This window comes from Phaenicophaeus curvirostris, chromosome 5, assembly GCF_032191515.1.
Source record: "Phaenicophaeus curvirostris isolate KB17595 chromosome 5, BPBGC_Pcur_1.0, whole genome shotgun sequence".
Classification (NCBI taxonomy): Eukaryota; Metazoa; Chordata; class Aves; order Cuculiformes; family Cuculidae; genus Phaenicophaeus; species Phaenicophaeus curvirostris.
In genome coordinates, this window is record NC_091396.1 from 28,064,897 (window position 1) to 28,085,404 (window position 20,508).

Genomic DNA, 20,508 nt, shown 5'->3' on the forward strand with positions numbered 1-20,508 from the left:
ACGTGCATTCTTCAGCAAACCTCACATTTTGTCTAACTTGACAGGACATTGTCTAATATTGCTTTATGTTATGCCAATCAAAAATTCTCCCTCTGTACAAACATCACGTTTAAATGGCAGTTTCCCTTCTGTTCCAGCTACCATCAGACTTCTGACTTTTCATACTGGGAAATACATCTTTTTTATGATACACAGACCATAAGTCTTGGCAAGGTGCCTCAGGCAACCTGGGATGAGAGAGGGAGAGTGTGTGTGGGGGGAGGAAATGTGTTCTATAAAGAATTTTCAGAGTAACAGAAGTGGTGCTAGGAATTTTTCTGTCTTGTGCAATAGGCATCAAAATGCAAAAAAAAGCCACTGCAACAGAAAACAGAATCAGCTGTGAAACATGGTGTAGGAAGGACTAAAAGTACATTTCCTATTTAATCAGTTAAATTGATGGCAGATCCAAAGAAGAACCAAGAATTGTATAAAACCCCGAAGTTCTGATGTGTTCCCTTCTCTTTCCTGCAAAGAGCTATAACCTTCAAGGTGAGTTGTAAATGTCTTTCTTTTATGTAAAGAACACTTTTCTGAGTCACATATCAAACACTGCCGGCTACAGCAGTCTGAAATAGATTTAAAAAATAAAGAAAAAAAGAAGTATTTAAGAGACTCAAGCTTACCAGGCGGGGGTAGAAACAAACAAACATGAAATCCAATTCTTAACATACAGGTCAGCTCTTAATTCTTGCAAACAGATCAAATTCCCAGAATCCCAACCCCCATTTTTAATTGGTGGTTTTACAATTTAAAAGCTGAAGGAGCAATTAAGGGAATGTCTACAAACAGCTTGTGAATTATTTTATGAAATCTCTTATACAACAGTTTCCAGATCTTAATGAGGTCAACCAGCTTTCTGATGCAGAACTGTGTTACACATTTTCTGGACTAAGGACAATTGACATTATTAATTGATGACTGCTGTAATGTAATCATTCAAACAGGTGGTGGTTGGAATGGAACTACAATATTTTTCCAGCTTTTTTTGGAGAGCCGAGATTTTTCCGCAAGAGTAAAGATAGTGGTAATGCTGTTACATCATACAGCTCAAAATAATTGGAACGGTGACAAAAAGGAATAGACTCTGTGTTTTGACTGCAGGAAAAAGCACTAACTGATGATGCTGGAGAAAGCAATTCTGCTTGGTTGTGAAGAAAAAGCCAGCGTGAGGAAGTGGCAGGTGAGGGGTTACCTGCAACTCCCTCTTCTGCAAGGAGAACAAGCACTGACCTAATTCCCAACAAAAAAATGCAGTTTTCCACAATTGTTTTGGTTGGGATCCAGGTCCATCTTGTTTCATCCTAATAACAAATGTATTAGAACAATTTACAAAAGCTTTGCCCATTTGCTGTATTATTAGTCTTCCCAACACCCATCTTGGATCTGAGATTCTGCTGTTCCACTGCTTAAGCTATTTAGCCGCTTCAGTACAGTCTCCTAGTGAGGGGTCAGGTTATAATTTATGCCTGCAGAGACAGCCAGCAGGAGCAGTATATATAAGGCATCTTAGCCACAAGGAATGCCTAGATTCCTCATTCAATTTGCAAACCAAAAAGACAAATCCAGTGCCTTACAACTCAAAGCAGCAGATAAACATATACCAGTTGGAATACCAAGATTGTAAATTAGCACCACTCGCTCTGTGCTTTTGATCTAGTTTGAAAACAACATTATTAATGTGACCACACCAGGCAAGAATTTCATATCAATTTTTATTTTTATAAATACTATGTTAGAACAGTGCTGTGCATCTGCTCCATTCTGCTGCTATTTTGCATCTTCTTTCTTGGCTCCTGCTTCTATTTTCAGGGGTTCTGGAGCTGCACGATAGGCAGGAAATGCCTCCCAAGGACTATTCAGATCAAACTTGCGAAATTCCTGAGATAGCTCCACAGGCTCTGCCACTACCCGTTTCACCTCATCATCATACCGCACCTAGAAGGGTGCAAAGCACAAAGGTCAGTCATTTTCATAAAGTCCCAATAGCATCTCTGCTATTAACTCTACATGAGGCCATCCTTTGGTACAGGTAATCTACTTCTTACGCCATGGACAAGCCACAGCTCTGCCACAGCTTCAGTTCTCCTCATGACTGAACAAGAGCCCACCAGATCCCACCAAGACCTCTGGAAATACTCTTCTTTACTACCATGTACCTCAGTTGTCCTGTCCAACCACCCTGAACTAGGAACACCCAGCCTACAGTCTGCATGAAGTCAAAATGGAAGGAAACTTTTAGTTTGTCATATGACGAAGCAATTTCTCGTAAGTCACTGAAATAAAGTGGCCTGTCAACCTGGCATAGCTTGTGACTACTCTCATGAATCTTTATAACACGGCAGTTAGTTTGGGTTTAGTTGTCCTTCTTAGCATAACACTCAGAGCACTGGACAAAAAAGACAAACAGGGTGAAGTGTAGGTGAGCACAAGACACTTCTGACTGGCTTGTGCCAGTCCAGACCTCCAAACCACAGGTCAGGAAATGCTGCTTGGTCCTCTCTCGAAGAAGTTGCTGTTATTTTGATTTTTCTTAAAATACTCTGTTGTCTGCAGAACCACACTGTTTTCTTCTGAGATTCAACTCAGTCTTAGAACTACCCCAAATATGACTGCTTCTGCGAGGCGGTCATTTGAAACTGGACAGACACCAAATACTCATTTCACTTGCAGTTTGACAAACAGAGGTAAATATTTGAACTGATTCTAGCCATTTATCACCTAGGGTTTTATAACCTGGGCCTACAAAAACTCAACAAAGTGGAGTTCCAACTGCATTAAAATCAGTTCAGTCCTTTACTCTTCTGGGAATCTCCAGTTTTACAGTGGGAAGTTTAATCTTCCAGAAGACATGCTAAAAGTAGAATCACTTTCTCTGCCTGACAAATGTCTTTGGTGTCTACAGCACATGCAATTTGCTCAATGTCTCCAGCCTTGGCTGCCTTATTATGGATGATATTTTGTGACGATTTCAAATTTCCACGCAGGAAACCTATAAAGCTCCTCTGGAATACAGACAAGTGAAACATCCATTGTGCCTTTCAGACAAAGGATGGTAAAGCAGTCACATCTCTGTATCAAAGCTCAGATAAGAGTATTGGCGATTTGGTAACTTTAGGCATGACCACATCTCCTACCTCCACGTAACCAGAGAGAGGAAAGTCTTTACGGAAAGGATGGCCCTCAAACCCATAGTCTGTGAGGATTCGCCTTAGATCAGGGTGGTTGGCAAAGAAAACACCATACATGTCCCAAACCTAAACAAAAAGGAACCAAGTTGAATTAGATTAGAAAAAAAACAAACAAACAACCTTCACGTATTACGTTCACTAAATGTTCATTAAATGTCAATTACGTGCCTGGCTTTGCGCAGTGCCAGCAAAACGAATGCAGGAACTAATTCAAAAGCAAATCAAACACCCTTTTATCTCCTACTTTGAAAAGGCAGCCAGAGAAACACTTCTTCCTCATGACCCTGGGAATCAGTTTAATCAGGAAAACAGTCTCTCTCTACAAAGACTCTGTTCCCAAGTACACAGCCACTCACCTCTCTTTCATACCAGTTTGCTGCCTTGTACACAGACACTGCTGAGTCAACAGGCGTCAGCTCATCAGTATATGTCTTCACACGGATCCGACTGTTGAACCGCAGAGACAGGAGATTGTAAACAATCTGAAGCAGAATAAAAGAAGGCATCGGTCACGTATGGCATTTATGGATCTCTTACCAGCACAGTAATGGCTAAGCAAAGGTACACAAAGACTATTTCAAATATTCTTTGTCAGCAGAATCCCAAAGAAGCTGGATACCAGGGAAAATTTCTAACAAATTTCTAAAATTTCTGGTGATAAAGCACTAATAAAAAGGCTGCTTATGAGGATTATTAGACCGTCTGGGTGGTGGGTGAATACTTACTACAAGTAGACTGAAAAAATACCCAAACCTTTAAAAAAATTGTGCAGCCTTTTTTTTGATGCTGCCACTCTGAAGATGGCTGAAAAAGGTGAATTCATTAAGGATTATATTTCTATCATTTCTATGAATCTACTACCCTGATTTTTAAAAGAAAAATCCTGAATTAAAAAATCTTCAATTTCTTCAGAGACTGGAGGCCTTTGAGTTAAAGAAACTCTCTACAGCTCTGAGGACTTTTGCCTAATCATGAGTTCAAAGTCAAAGCTGTTATTAGCAGAGCAAGAAGGAGCTGCACTCTTTGAAAACAACAAACATCTAATTGGCTAATACAGATAAGGCAAACCTGCAACCCCTCACTTTCTGAGTAGCCGTTTAATACCACGGAATAAACCAAAGAGGTGAAATAAATCAGCTGCTTTTCATTAATGGTGTTACTTGCTGGGAATTAAAAATCTACCAACTCCCTTCTCTTGTCTGAGAGATGGCCTGCCCAGATTAGATGAGGAAAGAGGAATATCTCTTTATCTATAAGAATGCCTAAACTGTAGTCAGCCTCCTACAGCACGTGAGCCCTAAGGATTTTCTGACACTGCCTTTTACAGATCTTCCTAGGTTAAATTACCATCATGTCTTTGCAATACTGCTATGAACAACACTTTCTAATAGCAGATGAGGAGACAACATGTTGAGCCTGTGGTTTCCCCAAAGATGTATCTTTTCTTTTTCTATTTACAGCTGCAATTTTTCTGCAGCGGAAACACTATATGGAGACATTTTCAAAAGAATCTGTGGGAACTATATCTCCAAAATCCACTGAAAGTACACCCACAATGGGAGTCTCGCGCCCAAAACCTTCTGCGAGCTTTCTCAGAATCTGCCTCATCTCCTCTTTGGTCCTGACTATGAGGGAATATTTTTAAAGCAACTAAATAGTTTTTGTTTAGTTTGGGGGTTTTTAAAAGAGAAAAATTGTTAAGATAAATGGGATTTAAAGGAAACATATATGAGCATATAGGCTGACAGGCCTAAGCAGAAGAAGGAAGAGCACCAATTCACATCAGGCCAGGAAGATGTCTCTAGACACTTTGGTAAAATCAAAACAAAAACAAAAAGGGAAAGAGACTTTCAGGAAAACACAAAAGGAAAGCCAGACTAGAAACCCACACAATACCAGTTCTGCTGCTTCCATGAACAGATTAAACAAAACTCAGCATTTTGGTGTGGATTTTCTTTCCACTGCCAGAAAGCAAAATATATGGTCAGAGCTACAACAGCCACCAACACCAGTGAAACTCTCAGAGTACTGTACCTCTGAGCAGTTCTTACCTCAAAGCGGTACTGCCGAGATGGGACATCAACAGCAGTCAAGTCAGCCAAGGATTTGAACTGGGCATTCGTGTGATCTCGAAGAAAGGTCAGAACTGGAATGATCCCATCTGGATGGATCAAAAGCTCCAGCTCATTGAAACAGGTCACCTGATGAAAACAGTGGAAAGAGCATAACTACAAACACCAACAGGACTGAACATTACACTGAATCCAGAAGAACACCTGAAAAAAGAATTTATTGTACAGCAGACACATAATGACATCGGATAAAGGAGCTTAATAATAGCAGTAGCTTTCATGTATTTCTGACAATCTTTCTTCCCCAGAACAACTTCTGAAAACATCTAAACAAGCAGTGTGCTCACTAGATCCTGTCCCTCCCACAAGAAAAATTTCTTGAACAGCACCTACCTGTACTTGCTGGATATACTTAGGCAGGATCTCAGCCACGTACTCTCCAAAAGCACATAGCTGCTTCTGCTCAACTTCATTTTTTGGCCTGACAGTAGCTAAAGGGAAAAATATAGTTCCCAAAATTATGGCATGGAATACAGAAAGCAACAGGAAGAGGAATAATAACTATCACCCGGACTTAAAAATCCCCTTAACCAATCTAACCTGCAAAGTTTATTGGTGGTAACTCTGAAGCTAAACATAACATACATGTGCAGTGGAATATATAGGATGCTATAACAGACTAGACTACAGCAACATACCCATGTTGGGCTACACAAAACATCAGGAACTCAGAGACTTTGATAAGGAAAGAAGTTTATGCCAGTGATAGACAGAAATTTTTTTGTGCACTGTAAATGCAGCAGGAGGAACAGTCCAACAAGATGATGGTGAACTAAGTAACAAGGTGGAAAAGGGAAAGGGAGAGATGATAGAACAATCAGAATTTAGATACTGCTCACGACATTCAGACCGGGCCTAAAAAGGATTATTATTTTCTAGACAAAATAATCTGATATTGTTTGATGTGCCAGCACCTAAGCAGCCCCTGCATGTCGCCTAGAATCTCGTTGCCTTTTGTTGTTGTTGTTATTACAAGCACTCCTCAAGACTCAGGCCAAGGAGGGGCCATAGAGCTGCTGCTGGGGAACATGTTTCATAGAATCACAGAAGAGTTTGGGTTGGAAGGGACCTTGAAGATAATTTAGTTCCAATATCCCTGCCATCATCAGGGACACCTCCCACCAGACCAGGCTGCCCAAGCCCTCATCCAACCTGGTCTTGAACACCTCCAAGCATGGGGCAGCCACAACTTCCCTGGGCAACCTGTGCCAGTGCCTCACCACTCTCACCATGAAGAATTTCTTCCTTATGTCTAGTCTAAATCTGCCCCTCTCCAGTTTATACTCATTGCCCCTCATCCTATCACCACAAGCCTTTGTAAAAAGTCCCTCCCCAGCTTTCTTGTAGCCCCTTCAGGTACTGGAAGGTCGCTATAAGATCTCCTGGGAGCCTTCTCTTCTCCAGACTGAAGAAGCCCAACTCTTTCAGCCTGTCCTCATATGGGAGGTCTGATCATCTTTGTAGCCCCCCCCTCCGGACCCGTTCCAACAGTTCCACATCCTTCTTATGTTGCGGATTCCAGAACTGGACACAACACTTCAGATGAGGTCTCACAAGAGAGGAAGAGAGGGGCAGAATCCCCTCCTTCGACCTGCTGGCAACGCTTCTTCTGATGCATCCCAGAATATGGTTGGCCTTCTGGGCTCTGAGAGCACATTGCTGGCTCAGTTTTTTTTTCTTTGCACAGAACAAGCAGGCTAGCCCACGGGAAAAGATGCAAACGGGAACACGGGGCAAGCGCCGTTATCGACAAAGCTACTGTTCTGCATTAAGTTCAGATTTATGGGTCCCACATTCTGAAAGATTCCCCCAGCCCCCTGAGATCATTACATGGCACAGGGGTGTCCTCCAGACAGTCAAATGCTGGGAGCCAAAAGGGGTACAACTGCACACCCTGGCCTCTTCCACTGCCCCCACCGCATCCCTCGCCCAGCCCTGCTCACTCACGCCGTGTCTCTGTGGCCGAGGTCCCTGCCAGCCGGGTCTGTGACGCCGCCGGGCCTGCACCAGCTGTCGAGAGAAATGCACACTGAATACTGAAAAGGCCAGCAAATAACTTCTCCAAGGCTTCTTTTGAGGTTTTAGAAAGCAAGCACTGTTTAATCAGGCCTGGGCAACACAAGGGAGTGATCTCCATCCATCCACCACGTGCAGAGGGACAAAAGCTGGGGCAGAACAGATTTCACACTTAGACGCACAGAATCATAGAATCACCAGGCTGGAACAGACCTATTGGATCATCAAGTCCAACCATTCCTATCTGCCACTAAACCATGTCCCTGAGCACCTCGTCTATTCGTCTTTTAAATACCTCCAAGGATGGTGACTCAATCGTCTCCCTGGGCAGCCTGTTCCAGTGCCCAATGATCCTTTCTGTGACATTTTTTTTCCTGATATCCAGTCTGAATGCAGATAAATTTTCCCAGAAATCTTATGCATATGCTGTTACTTTCCAAGGACTGATTTTAATGTTCTTATGAACTTCACAACAATCAAAACCCTTGGTAATTTGGAGCTTTGGAAACAGCTCTGCCTGACCTTGCATTTCAGATGGGGAGAGACTGCAAAGAGAAGGGACTACAGGAGAAGACTCATCTGTTCAGCACAAACCATGCTGCACACAGGACGTTCTTATATCCAAAGAATGAACCGGGTCTGGAAAAACACTGTCTGAAAGAAAACGCGCTGGCTGAGGGACACTGCCTAACTTTCCAAGAACACCATCGCTCAGATGACGCTTAACTCCTCTACAGCTTAAACCAAAACCATCCCCCTTTTTCTAACAACAACCCCTCGTGCCCCTCCCTCCACCCCTCACCTCGCAGCGCGACCCGCGCCAGGCCCCGCGCCGCCGCCGCCAACATCCCCGCCGCCCCACGGACGAGCAAGGGCACGGACCGGAAGCGGAAGTCGCTGCCTCCGCCGCCGCCGCTCTTCCTGCTGGGGGCGGGCGGAAGCGGGAAGTGTCCGGCGGCGCTCGGCGAAGGGTGAGGGACGAGGAGCGGCCGCAGGGGCAGCTCGGGGCGGCGGCATGAAGGGAGGCGCCGCAGGTGGGTGCAGAGTGGGCTCGGAGGGCGGTGGGCTCTGTACAGGCGCGGGCGGAAGCCCGGCAGCCCACCCCGGGCTCAGGCGGCTCCGGCGGCTTCCGCAGCGTTAGAGCGGCCCAATGTGGGGGGCGTCTCCACTCTTCCGAGAATTCGTTCTCCGTCCCCGAAGGGCGACGTCGCTGTCAGTGGTGTACGGAGGTTCCCTGGTGCCGGGCCCTGCATGGCATCAGCGAACCTGTCAGGAGGAAGGGAGAAAGTAAGTGTGCCGGGTGTGTCGTTGCCTGTAGCATGGCACGCGGCAGGTCATTGCTTTGGTAGTGCGTGAAGTGTAAGATTTTGCTTTATGGGACACTGTTGCTCCTGTACCTCTCTTTCTTTATAGCTGCGATGCCATGGATGCAAAGGGGAACTTTGTGTTTACAAAGAAGGAGATGAGATTTACAGTAGTCTGTAGCTGCGCTTGGCATTTCTCTCGTGACTTGGCACCAGTCCTCAGGAAATGGCGCAGGACAGCGGGGACAGCTGGTTCGCTGTGCTAAGAGAGCAGAGTAGTTCATCCATCCATCCATATCTTTGTGTTCTGCTTGGTCCCTTCAGCATTCAAGGCTGCAGCTTTTGAGCACCTTGACTGTAAGGATCAAGAGCTTTAGCTGAAGTGAGAGCGAATTTGCAGGATAGGGTTATACTTGATAAAGCTAAAAAAACAGTACAAACGTGTTCTGTGCTAATTGCAGTTTCTCAGTCTCTTACAGACTAATGTATAGGTTATTTTGAGGCAGACCAGAACTGTTGTAAAGTCCCCAAAAGGGTGTAATTAAGGCAGGCTGTCGTCAGGGATGGGAGAGACTTGCCCAGACCATTAAGGATGTAGACACTACTTCCTATGAAAAGAACTTGAGCAGAAAGAACTTAGGAGCCCTTCTATGTCAAGCAGAGCTATTGTAAGAAAATGCATGTTTGACAAAATGAAGCATGAATGAGAAACTATGAATCTTCTGGAGAAAAATGCCATCTTGGGGAAACATTGTGCTGGAAATCATGGTTAGCGTTAACTGAAGAAATTTGTCACCATGGCTGATAGTTAAGGTGTAAAAATAAGTTTATAGCAAACACAGGTAGGCATCTCTTTGCTCCTAATGCTGTCAAGAATTGTATTCAGAGCTGTTTTTTTACAGCAGTCCTTCTCTGGTTCAGAAGCTGTTTCGATTCACAGACTGCTTGGAGCTCTGCAAACATTTTCTGGTTACTTACTAAGAGCTGTTATCTTTTAAATTGAGTTCTTGCTGCTTGGGAAACAGTGGTTAACAACACCTAATGGGTTATTTTGCATGCTGAAGGTGTCTGGCACATTAACAAACTGAGCAGGACCATCAGTTATCTCATTTGGATAGCTTGAAGGACAGGTGGTTATGTCCGGCAGACTTCTCATGGATCTTTTTGGTGAAAACAAGTTCATCTTACTTGATATCACTGCACAGATTTATCATGTTGATTTTGGATGGTAATTAACTCTTCATGATGATATGAACTGCTGTCTGTGCTTTTTGTTAAACTATTATCCTTTTTGCATCTAGACCGGCTATGGTACTGCCACATTCTTTTGGCTTCATAAGTTTCCTAGGGCGGTTGCTGGACTTTCCACTTGAATAACTGTTGCTGTATTTCTTTGTGTCAGTGGTGAAAAGATATGCATGTCTCCCATTTCTGCTGGCATGTGGTGCTTATTGTACTGGAAGTTTGCTATATATTTTGATTATGCCAACTTTTCATTTGTTGTTTGAGATTCTGAAACTCAAGCAGAAATTTCTGGCTCCACTATTTATATTCAGTCTAAAATATGCTGGCATCTTACCAATATGCTTGGATTTTTTCCCTGTACCCTGAAATACAGCATAATCTTGGTGGAGAGAAGAAACCATGTCATTATTGTAATTTTGCAGATTGCTGGAGGTCTGATCTGTGCAGTACCATGGACTCCTCAGAAGAGACTGGCAGTTCCTCTGCGGAAGAAAACTACTTTGTGAACTACACCTTCACTGACCGCTCCCACTCAGGCCGTGTGGCCCAGGGTATTATGAAGTTATGTTTGGAGGATGAGCTCTTTGCTGATGTTACAATATCAGTGGAAGGCAAAGAATTCCAGCTGCACCGTTTGGTCCTCTCAGCTCAGAGTTGCTTTTTTCGTTCTATGTTCACTTCCAACCTAAAGGAGGCCCACAACCGGGTGATTGAGCTGCAGGATGTTAGTGAGAGTGTCTTTCAGCTCCTTGTGGACTATATTTACCACGGGACTGTAAAGCTGAGGGCAGAGGAGTTGCAGGAGACCTATGAAGTGGCAGACATGTATCAGCTGACTGCCCTTTTTGAAGAGTGCTCCCGTTTTCTGGCCCGTACGGTGCAGGTTAGGAACTGTCTGCAGGTCATGTGGTTGGCAGATCAACACAGTGACATGGAGCTCTACACGGCTGCCAAACACTGTGCAAAGTCACATTTGTCTCAACTGCAAGACACAGAGGAGTTCCTACACCTGCCTCTTCGCTTACTGACAGACATCCTTACAGGTAAGTAATTCTTGAGACTACTCAGGATGTGGATGTAGAAAGAGACTTTCAGAGAGTCTGTCAGGGATGGAACTGAAAAGGTGGAAGGATCCAAGCTTGCATTATCACTGTCTATTCAGAGGCTTAGCTAAGCTGAGCGAAGCAAAACATTCTGGATAAATTAATCAGGGAAAATACTATTAATTGTTACTGGACGTGAGGCATCTAGGCTATAGAAAAGGGACACAGAGGATGCTGGTAATTCCCAGCTGTTCCTGAGTCAACAGGGTCAGAAGTATTACAGGGTTTTTAAACATAGCTTAGTAATTTTCAACAATTTGTTTTATTTTTGTTTGCATTAAAAGTAAAGCAAAGAAACCTTACCAGAAATGAAAGTCTTTTTTTTTTCTTGAGTTTGTAATCATTTAACATACTAATGCAAGAAGTCAGCATTTGTAAGAAGGCTTAGCACAAGCCATATTTTCTTAGTATGTTGATGTTATTAGCAATTGTATATAATTGTTTGGATTATTTAGGCTAAGCGCTTAGCTGACTGAAATAGTGGCATTGTAACATCTTGGGTAATACAGTGATTACCCTTCTCATAAAGGAAATACCCTTCCACAGTAATGGGTCAATGATGCAGTGTTGTGAAGGGTGTGTCAACACATCAAAAACTTAATCCAATTGCCACTCATCTTTAAAGATTCTTTTCTGCTCTAGTATAGAATCATAGAATGTCCTGAGCTGCAAAGGGACTCACAGGGATCATCAAATCCGTGTCCTGTCCCTGCATAGGACAACCCAAACATTCACACCATGTGTCTGAGGGCATTGTCCAAATGCTTCTTGAATATTGTCAGGCGTGGTGCTGTGACTACTTCCCTGGGGAGCCTGTTCCAGTGCTCCACCACACTCTGGATGAAGAAAGTTTTCCTAATGTCCAACCTAAACTGCCCCTGGCACATCTTCCTGACATTTTGTTGGGTCCTATCATTCCTTCCTTGTGAGGAAGCAGTAAACTGCGATGATGTCTCCCCTCAGTCTCCTCCAACTGACCAAGTGACTTTAGTCACTGCTTGTATAGCTTCCCTTCTAAGCCCTTAATCAGCTCCAGTAGCTCGATACGCTTTTTCTACTGTGGTACCCAAAACTGCACACGGTACTTGAAGTGGGGCCATGCCAGTGCTGAGTAGAGCAGGACAATCACATTCCTCGACTGGCTAGCAATGCTGTGCTCAGTGCACCCCAGGACGGGTTGGCCCGTAGTAGTAGATACTGACAGTACTTGGAAACCACTTCATGATGCTACAATCACAACTTTGGTTTTGTGTATTTATGTATCATTGTTAGAGGAAGCAAGAATGTAGAAGCAGCTCCTACATTCAAATGTGCTGGACCAGAAAGACTGCCCCTTTCTTACTTTAATTACATAATTTTGTAAATGAGTAAATAACTATACTTTGTGTGTCGTGTTCCGTATGCTGTTACAACACCAGACCTACCATGAGTGGCTTTTTTGAATACTTGCAAATCTGTCCATAAGACTCAAAATAGCCTTTAAAGTTGATGGTATGCATGAGAGTCTTTACAGATACTGCATTGTATCACCTCTAGGTAATGTACTGATGATGGTGATGCAATAGTTTGTGGCACAACCAGAACTTCCGGTTATGTCTGGAAACTGAAATCTGATGGAGTCTGTTGAGTGTTTCCTACTGTCACACTGCTAAAGAAAGCTATAATAGCTCATTGAGGATTTCCAAATGTTAAGAGGACAGCAACACTAGATGTTCAATCCTGAGGGTCAGCTGTCTGACAGCGCTCAGAGGAGGACAGTTTCTGCAGATGACTTTTGCTAGATAGATTTCTAGGACCAGCCCAAAAGGAAGGCAGCTGTTGAGATTCTCAGATAAGAGAATCTTTTTGCTTAACTGCCTAAATGCTTAAATACAAAACTTTTTTTTGTTGTCACAAAGTACCTAAGTCCTCTTTCCTGCCCTCTTTCTCTTAGACATAAGTTCCTCTGTTGAAACTCATCCACAGTCCTTAAGATCTGGCATTTCTGTCTTCTGATATTTATACAAACTACTTTCATGTAGTTGTCTGGCTGGCATTGCTGATCATGCCTGACAAAATCTATGAACCTCTTTATCTTTTTTCTTCTCTAGAAAGTATGGTTTATAGTGGGAGTCGGGGGAGGGAATTGCAGGAAAAGGATGTTCCTGAGCACATACACCTTTGTCTAGATGTGATAAATGCCTTTCTGTCCCCAAACCGCAGATGGCGTTCCATGTTCTCAGAATCCAACAGCTGCTATAGAAACCTGGATCAACTTCAACAAGGAGGAGCGAGCGGCCTTTTCAGAGGCACTGCGATCGAGTCTGAAGGTATAAAAAGACCTCCTGTTCCAGGGTTGGTGTAGCACTTGCTGGTTTCACACTTCCCAAGGCAGGGCATTCTGCTCACAGGTGTCACATGAAAGTTGCAAAACACAAATGCCATTTAAATTCATGGTGCTTTCGTAAGGAATACTTTCTTTGTCATAAATAGCAACCCTACTGTCAGCTTTTTTAATTTAACCTGAGGCTGCTTTCACTAGTCATTGGAGCAATGCCACGGATAACTTACTTCACCAGATGCTCAGTTACCAAAAAGACCATTCAGAAATCTGAGGATGGCACTCCCATTATTATAACTACTCCATCAGTGATGTATCCAGATCTTACCTAGGGCTTTGAAGCTCTGAATCCCAAACACTGTAGGTTGGCAGGATGAGGGAAGTAAGTCACTCACCTCAGGCAAGTCCTAAGCTGAAAAATTTGGTCTTAGGCATCACTGATGTTTGCATAAACAGCTCCAGTTTTGCTCACACACTCTTCCTTTCTTTCAGGTGATTGGAGAAAATGTTCACATCTACCTGATCGGAAAGGAGTCATCGCGTACGCATTCACTCGCTGTCTCTCTGTATTGTGCCGACAATGACTCCATAATTGTGAGTGGCCAGAACAGCCTGTGTCACCAGATCACTGCAGCCTGCAAACATGGTAGTGACCTGTACGTTGTTGGTGGCTCAATTCCACGACGCATGTGGAAATGCAACAATGCAACTATAGACTGGGAATGGTGTGCCCCTCTGCCCCGTGACCGGCTCCAACACACCCTTGTCTCTGTGCCAAGCAAGGATGCAATATATTCACTGGGGGGGAAAACTCTACAGGACACTCTGTCTAATGCTGTCATATATTACAGAGTACAAGACAATGTCTGGACAGAGACCAGCCAGTTGGAAGTAGCAGTTTCTGGAGCTGCAGGTGTAAACCTTAATGGTGTCATTTACCTGCTGGGTGGGGAGGAAAATGACTTGGACTTCTTTACCAAGCCCTCTCGGCTAATTCAGTGCTATGATACCAACACAGAGAAATGCCATGTGAAGCCATATGTCCTGCCTTTTGCAGGGCGCATGCATGCTGCTGTACACAAGGATGTAGTGTTCATCGTCGCTGAAGGGGATTCACTGCTATGCTACAATCCCCTACTGGATAGCTTCACCCGGCTATGCCTGCCAGATGCCTGGAGCTCGGTACCATCCCTCTGGAAAATTGCCAGCTGCAATGGCAGCATATATGTCTTCCGTGACCGCTATAAAAAGGGTGACGCAAATACTTTTAAACTTAACCCAGCCACCTCTGTTGTAACAGTCACAAGTGGCATCAAAGTGCTGCTCACTAATCTGCAGTTTGTCCTGGCCTAAGTGGAAAAAGCAGGCCCAGTGACAGCAAGGACAGCAACCATGTTCTGCTGTGCAGCTGAGAGGCACCCACCTTCAGCATCAGTCCCAATTACTATGAGTTAACAACATCCAATAAAGACCCCATACTCTGTACCTGTGCAGAGGAAGTACAGGCTTTCTGGCTGTGGGCCTGTTATTTTACATAGCACTGTCAGAGTTGAACTGCTGCATCTTAGATTTCAGATGGACTAAATGCTATTACTTCGATCCCTTGATAAGCTGCTTCTATTTGAGGCCCAAACTGCAGCAAATGGTTTTTAGCCTGGCACCAGTCTGCAAATCCCATAACATATGGACAGTGTCCTCGTTGGTGGACTGCTAGTTTTACCTGCCTAGGAGACCGCGTGTTGCTGCCATGTCAGTTACAGTTAGATGTGCACCGTGTCCTCCAGGGACATCCCCACACCCCTACTGCAAAAGGAGGGACTAGCAGAAATATTTACAGGAGACAGATTTTAGAGCTGACCCCGAGACCTTTAGTGGGTTTTATTATACAGCACTTCTCCTGGATAAGTGGTAACAAACTAGGAACTTGTTTACTGCTCTGTCATCACCTGCCATAAAGAGGGAGATTTTTATTAGCATTAGCTTCCTTTACTGTACAGGAATCCACACCTCTAATCATAACATAGTATTGATGAAAGACACAATTAAGACCACTTCATCCTACCCCTCTCTGTTGGCACTGTAACCCTTCGGGTAGGAACCTGAATAAAGTCTCTGCTGAGACAAAGTTTTCTTTTCCATTGCTACAAATATTACAGAAGTTCACTTCCTATGGATTGCATCTCAGCTCAGTACTGATACTGTATGTGGGAAGGAACTGTGGGGCTCCAAGAGAACTAAGGGATTAGCTGTAAGGAAAGCAAGCTTTAATGAAACGGCCTAGCCTCCCCTTTTTATAAGGGCATGTAGGACATGGGGGGATGGCTGTACATTGGAGAGGGGCAGATTTAGACTAGACGTAGGGAGGAATTTCTTTACAATGAGGGTGGTGAAACACTGGCACAGGTTGCCCAGGGAAGTTGTGGCTGCCCCATCCCTGGCATTGTTCAAGGCCAGGTTTGATGGGGCTTTGGGCAGCCTGATCTAGTGGAAGGTGTCCCTGCCTATGGCAGGGGGGTTGGAATTAGATGATCTTTAAGGTCCCTTCCAACTCAAACCATTCTATGATTTACTGTAATTTATGTAGAAATGTCTTTATTGATGGTCAAGAAGTACCACGTGTAAGCCTTCATTAGATCATTAAGATGTAAGGGTTTTTTTAAGCAGCCAAGACAAAGATTCTAATAGTTCTTACTGACGCTCTGCAGTCCCAGCAATCACGTTCCTGTGAAATGCCTCCAGGACCTGGACTTGCTTGTGCCGAATAAGGATGTGGGGACGGATCTTGGTGATAGCCTCTATTGCTTCCGGAGGGCTCCAGTGATGCAGCTGAGAAGGCAGAAACCCTTCAAGTGAAAATCATGTCATATCTGTACCAATTAATGGAGCCTTCCTGGAGGCTACAAGCAACATTACAATTGTTAGATAACCTGCTTGTCTCTTCTGTTTACTTCATCTTCCCTTCAGAGGGGCCTGAATGTCAATGCAAGTCCAGGAAATTAGTCCCTCAGTTAATGAGGGATGGTGGCTGCCTGGAATCTGCATTTTCTTTCTCACTCATACTACTGTCATGTTGTGAATAGTTTCCTGTCCTGGTTCCACAAGACCATAGAGAAAAGGCAGCTTACCCCTGTGCTACTACTCCCATTGCACTTCAGCACCTAGTGAGAAAATTTTCCCTTCAGCACTACAGGAAAAATTTTCAGGGAGCACTAACACCAACAGAGGAAGCCGTAAGTGGGATTTTGTTCCATGTGCTGGCTTACCCAGTTAGGTCTAAGAAGAAACTCTGAAAACCAAAGCCCCTTCTCTTGATCCTTAATTGTATTTACCAAAAAGCTTGGAACGGTTTGCCACTTAAGATAACCAAGGAGAAAATCTGAACAAAACCAGATGTTTATCTGCTCAGTGGACCTGCCTTCATTAGTGATTTGTTATTACCACCTCAATCTGTTACTCCATAAATGAATCAAAAAAAGCAGAAACATGCAAAATCCATTGAGAACTTACTACATTAACGGCCCAGTAAACCAAACAACTTCCTGAAGTCTGACTGGTCTGCCAGAATTGGCAGCAGATGTCAGCAGACCATGTGTTTGAAAGCTTTGTTGCAGCATCAGTCTCTTTCCCATAAAATCAGAACATCTCTGCCAGTGCCTGTGCTAATAACTGAGCTGCAGAGGCAGACTATACATACGGATGAAAAGACTACTTGCAGTGGCAGCTACTTTGCAGCCTTCTAGGAAGCATTATCTTGACAGTATTGTATGCAAAGATAAATTAGATTATCAAAGACAGCTTAGACCACTGTTCAGCAAATTAAGTTTTGCTTCTTCATTTACTTCGCATTTGCCGTATTCTAAAAAACAGCAATGTAAGTTTGGAGCCTAGCTATCTACCTCTGTTCAAGTCAGTCTCCAGTCCAGACTCTGTAAAATCATGGAGTATTAATGTATCTCTACATGCTCGGGTTTCTTGAGCAAAAGGAAATTGTAAAGGGTGGCAGTACTTGCCCAGAGTGTATGAAAATAAACCCCATTGAGTACAGAACCCTTCTTACTTGAATTAAATATGCTGCAACCATGGTGGCACTGCGGGAGCGTCCTGCCTTACAGTGCACATAGACACTGTTACCGCAGGCTCGGTGTTTCAGTATGAATTTGACACCCTTGTGGAGATTTTCCAAGGTGGGGACTCCAGTTAGATCCACAGTGCTGAGACGCAGTTGCTCCACTCCCATTGCTTCCCATTCCTGAAATGGATATAGCAGATACAACCTGTTAAGTGTTGTAATGTTGTGGTGATGGGGTTTGGGTTTTTTTTTCAGAAGGAGAACTCAGAACCTGTTGAGGCAGCTGGGAAATTCAGCAGCATTGTAAGCAGGCTTTGAATGCCAACCCTTGGGGCGATGAAGGACACAGATCTTGTAATCTTCTCTAAGCATATTCTTTTAATCAGCATGGCATACAGGAGTCAAATTAAGAAAGTACTACTGGCTTCTCTCATTCAGGCAGATCTTTATATACCTCTTTGGTTTTCTGAACTTCAAAAAAACAGGATGCTTTTGTCTATTCTTCCCTCTCATGACTGTTTTCAGTCGTATCTCAAACTCATTTATTCCCAGGTGTTTTTTTCCAGCCTGGCTTTCTCACGCATTCAAGATTCATCATCCCGTGTGTCTAGTTCGGAACACCTGGTCTTTTTAATAACGTTTATTCTAACATGCTTGGTACCAGCTTCATGCATTATCTTAGTCCCAATTAAGCTTCCATATACTTAGCTTTGCTCCCACAACCCTTTAAATCAGATGTACGAAAACTTTAGTGCTGGCTATCGGAAAGAAGAAGTTATAGGGGATTGAAATGATGTGGGTTCGGTTAAAGGAAAGGAGGGGAGCTGGCATTTCCTCCCGAAACAAAACGCGTTTTTGTATTCGCGTAGCGATGTGTGTGGATCTAGGGCTCCTCTTCCCGCTCCGCCACTACAGCCGCAACTTCCTCACGTTTTCCTGGTTTGGCACCGCTTTGAAAGGCCGGCTGAGGTGGGAAGAAGCCGGAGGACTCAGCAGTCGCCGCCAAGCTCCTGGCGGGAGGCAGCAGAAGTCTCCCGGGCTCCGGGACAAGGGACGAGAGACGCCTGCCGGGGGTCTCACCTGGGCGGAGCAGCAGAGGAAGCGGGTCTCGTACTCCTCGTTGAGGGTGACCACGGCGCGCACGTTCTCCTCGGCCACCAGCTGCGGGCACACACACCGTCACGCCCCGCCGGCTCCGCCCGCCCCGCCCCGCCGCGCCCGCCTTACCCTGCGGCCGCGGCCCCGCAGCGGCAGCGCCCCCAGCAGCACGGAGCCATCGATGCGGTGGAACCAGGGCCGGCGGGACCCGGGCGGCAGCGCCCGCGCCGCAGTGTACAGCAGCGTCGGGTAGAAGAGCAGCCGCGCCGCTGCGGCGCCCAGCGCCTCCACCAGCCCCATGCCGGGTGAGCGCACCGAGCGCCGCGAGGCGGGGGAGCCCGCGGGGGGAGCGGGGCGGGGCCGGCCGGCGGCGGGGGGAGGGCGCGCTGGCCCACCCCCACCCCCGGCCTCGGGCCCGCAGTGGTCTCTCCCGGAAGCGCCGCCATCTTGCGGAGCCGGCCCGAGGCGGCGCAGGGAGGCGAGCGGGGTACGGCGGATCGCAGGGGCTGGTGAGGGCGGCGGCCGCCAGGAGGAGCTCGGGCCGGGCAGGCGCGGAGCGGAGCCCAGCCCGCGGAGAGCGCGATCCGCCTCGCGCAGGTAATGGTTCTTCCCCACTCCCTTCTCCCGCCGCGAGGCCGGGGCCCGCGGGGGAGCCGCACCCTGCGGGGCCGAGGCCGCCGGTTGCCGCGTCCGATCCGAGCGCCGACAGCGCATCGGGCGCGGCCGGGGGGGAGGGGGAGCGGCCGCCCTGGGCTGCGGTCGCCGTCAGCCCCGAGGGCCGGGCGGGGGAGGCGGTGCCGGGAACCCGGGGTGCGGTTGCGTATCGCCGCGGGCACGGTGAGAGTCTGGAAGGGATCGCGGTAGAGACGGGAGTGGAGGCGAGCCGGGTGTGCGGCGAGCACAAGGAGGGGGAATTGGAGTTCAGCGCAGGGTGAGGATTTGGGGACTCCGGCGTGAGGGAGCTGTACGCGGTTGGAATGAAGTAGGAAAAGAAACATAAAACCCAGGAGACTCTGATCGTAAGGTGATAAATACGTGTAGAAGCATTGAAGCTTGATAACAGCGTGAGATTTTTATGGGGCTGTTTATGAGTAGGAAGCTGAGACGCGGCATTATAACAAAGTGTGGAACCTTCACTCCTTTAAATTCCTGAGGAATTGCGGCGCAGACATTTTCACCTAGGCACAGGCACTCTTCTGCCAGAAGTTGTCGGGGAGCATTTTTCAAATGTTACAGCTTGAGTGTGGTCATTAGGTGCGTTTCATCAGTAACTTACAGAATTTAGATAAATATTTTTGGTTGAGATTTATAACTTGGAGTAGGATTTGCTTGCAATTTGCAAGAGTTTGGACCTATTTATTTGCTCTGTGTCTGCCTGCCTATCCAGTCTTACTCTTTGTACTAGTGATCATAGTAATTGCTAAATTACGTCCTGATGCCTTTTGCTGTCTTCTGTATTGCTTTTCTGTAGATTAGTTCGTCAGAGAGATGTTGCTACACCATATTTGGATTGCATATACGTGATAAACACGCCACTTTTTTTTTTTTTTCCTTTTCCCTAGCTGTGTTCTTTTGAGTTCTGTGTACTGTGAGACTCTGTACTTCCTAGAGTGGTGTCTCACCCAAGTCTTTAGGGGGTAGCTTTCTTGGAAGTGCGGCTGCTGTGGTAGATGTCCAAACATAAGAAATGTTAAGGTCGGTGCAGTTTGCATCCTGCAGCTTAATACGTTCAGTAGCATTCCTGCTGATGAAGAGTCCCTAGGGCAGGAGCACAATTCTTAAGTCTGCTCAGGGACGTAGGGACAGATGTATGTGTCAGTAATATCCTCAAGTAGGGAATTTAAAATACAATGATGTAGAGGATTTTTTTCTTACAGAGGTGTTTACTGTTCTCTTTCAGCCTGTGATCACTTTCAGAATTATTGCTCATATTTATTTTGACAAAGCGTATGCTGTTTTGTGGAGTATGTTCACCTTTTCTGAATGATTGC

General features: G+C 45.5%; 4 protein-coding genes and 1 long non-coding RNA gene across 6 annotated transcripts in view; 3 read left to right on the forward strand and 2 right to left on the reverse strand.

Annotated features, from left to right (window-relative positions):
• LOC138721247 (uncharacterized) overlaps nt 1–16,537 on the forward strand; it is a 238,913-nt gene extending 222,376 nt beyond the window's left edge. Inside the window, exon 2 of the long non-coding RNA XR_011337525.1 lies at nt 15,842–16,537. This is a non-coding gene — a long non-coding RNA (uncharacterized lncRNA). The remainder of the gene's footprint in view (nt 1–15,841) is intronic.
• On the reverse strand, nt 1,741–8,410 carry NDUFS3 (NADH:ubiquinone oxidoreductase core subunit S3). Its single transcript, XM_069858127.1, is given in 8 exon segments — nt 1,741–1,977; nt 3,177–3,296; nt 3,587–3,712; nt 5,282–5,431; nt 5,696–5,793; nt 7,310–7,372; nt 8,181–8,229; nt 8,231–8,410. Coding segments are annotated over 8 exon segments (939 nt in total). The 5' UTR covers nt 8,396–8,410; the 3' UTR covers nt 1,741–1,809.
• On the forward strand, nt 8,313–16,537 carry KBTBD4 (kelch repeat and BTB domain containing 4). The gene is made up of 4 exons (XM_069858083.1): nt 8,313–8,412; nt 10,350–10,970; nt 13,233–13,339; nt 13,843–16,537. Exons 1-4 carry the CDS (start codon nt 8,394–8,396, stop codon nt 14,701–14,703), a joined length of 1,608 nt encoding a protein of 535 aa, XP_069714184.1. The 5' UTR covers nt 8,313–8,393; the 3' UTR covers nt 14,704–16,537.
• Nucleotides 15,874–18,875, reverse strand: PTPMT1 (protein tyrosine phosphatase mitochondrial 1). Of its 2 annotated transcripts, none has more exons than XM_069858131.1 (4): nt 18,647–18,875; nt 18,500–18,580; nt 17,408–17,599; nt 15,874–16,176 (listed from the first exon to the last, which is right to left on the reverse strand). In XM_069858131.1, exons 1-4 carry the CDS (start codon nt 18,815–18,817, stop codon nt 16,039–16,041), a joined length of 582 nt encoding a protein of 193 aa, XP_069714232.1. In that variant the 5' UTR covers nt 18,818–18,875; the 3' UTR covers nt 15,874–16,038. The 2 variants fall into 2 exon arrangements, with proteins under 2 accessions (XP_069714232.1, XP_069714233.1); XM_069858132.1 differs by having other exon boundaries at nt 16,072–16,193.
• A 102-nt stretch (nt 18,876–18,977) lies between these two features.
• The window catches only part of CELF1 (CUGBP Elav-like family member 1), a 65,300-nt gene continuing 63,769 nt past the window's right edge, over nt 18,978–20,508 (forward strand). The window contains exon 1 of the mRNA XM_069858096.1: nt 18,978–19,114. The gene's annotated coding sequence lies outside the window, so the exon portion shown is untranslated. The remainder of the gene's footprint in view (nt 19,115–20,508) is intronic.

Excerpts from the sequence above, each read along its gene's own strand:
- KBTBD4 (XM_069858083.1), top strand. Across the intron at positions 10,971-13,232 it reads ACTGACAGACATCCTTACAG|ATGGCGTTCCATGTTCTCAG; the intron begins GTAAGTAATTCT and ends CCCAAACCGCAG. Across the intron at positions 13,340-13,842 it reads CACTGCGATCGAGTCTGAAG|GTGATTGGAGAAAATGTTCA; the intron begins GTATAAAAAGAC and ends CCTTTCTTTCAG.
- PTPMT1 (XM_069858131.1), bottom strand. The coding sequence starts at position 18,817 with ATGGGGCTGGTGGAGGCGCTGGGCGCCGCAGCGGCGCGGCTGCTCTTC. Across the intron at positions 18,581-18,646 it reads TGCGGGGCCGCGGCCGCAGG|CTGGTGGCCGAGGAGAACGT; the intron begins GTAAGGCGGGCG and ends GTGTGCCCGCAG. Across the intron at positions 17,600-18,499 it reads TCCTCTGCTGCTCCGCCCAG|GAATGGGAAGCAATGGGAGT; the intron begins GTGAGACCCCCG and ends TATCCATTTCAG.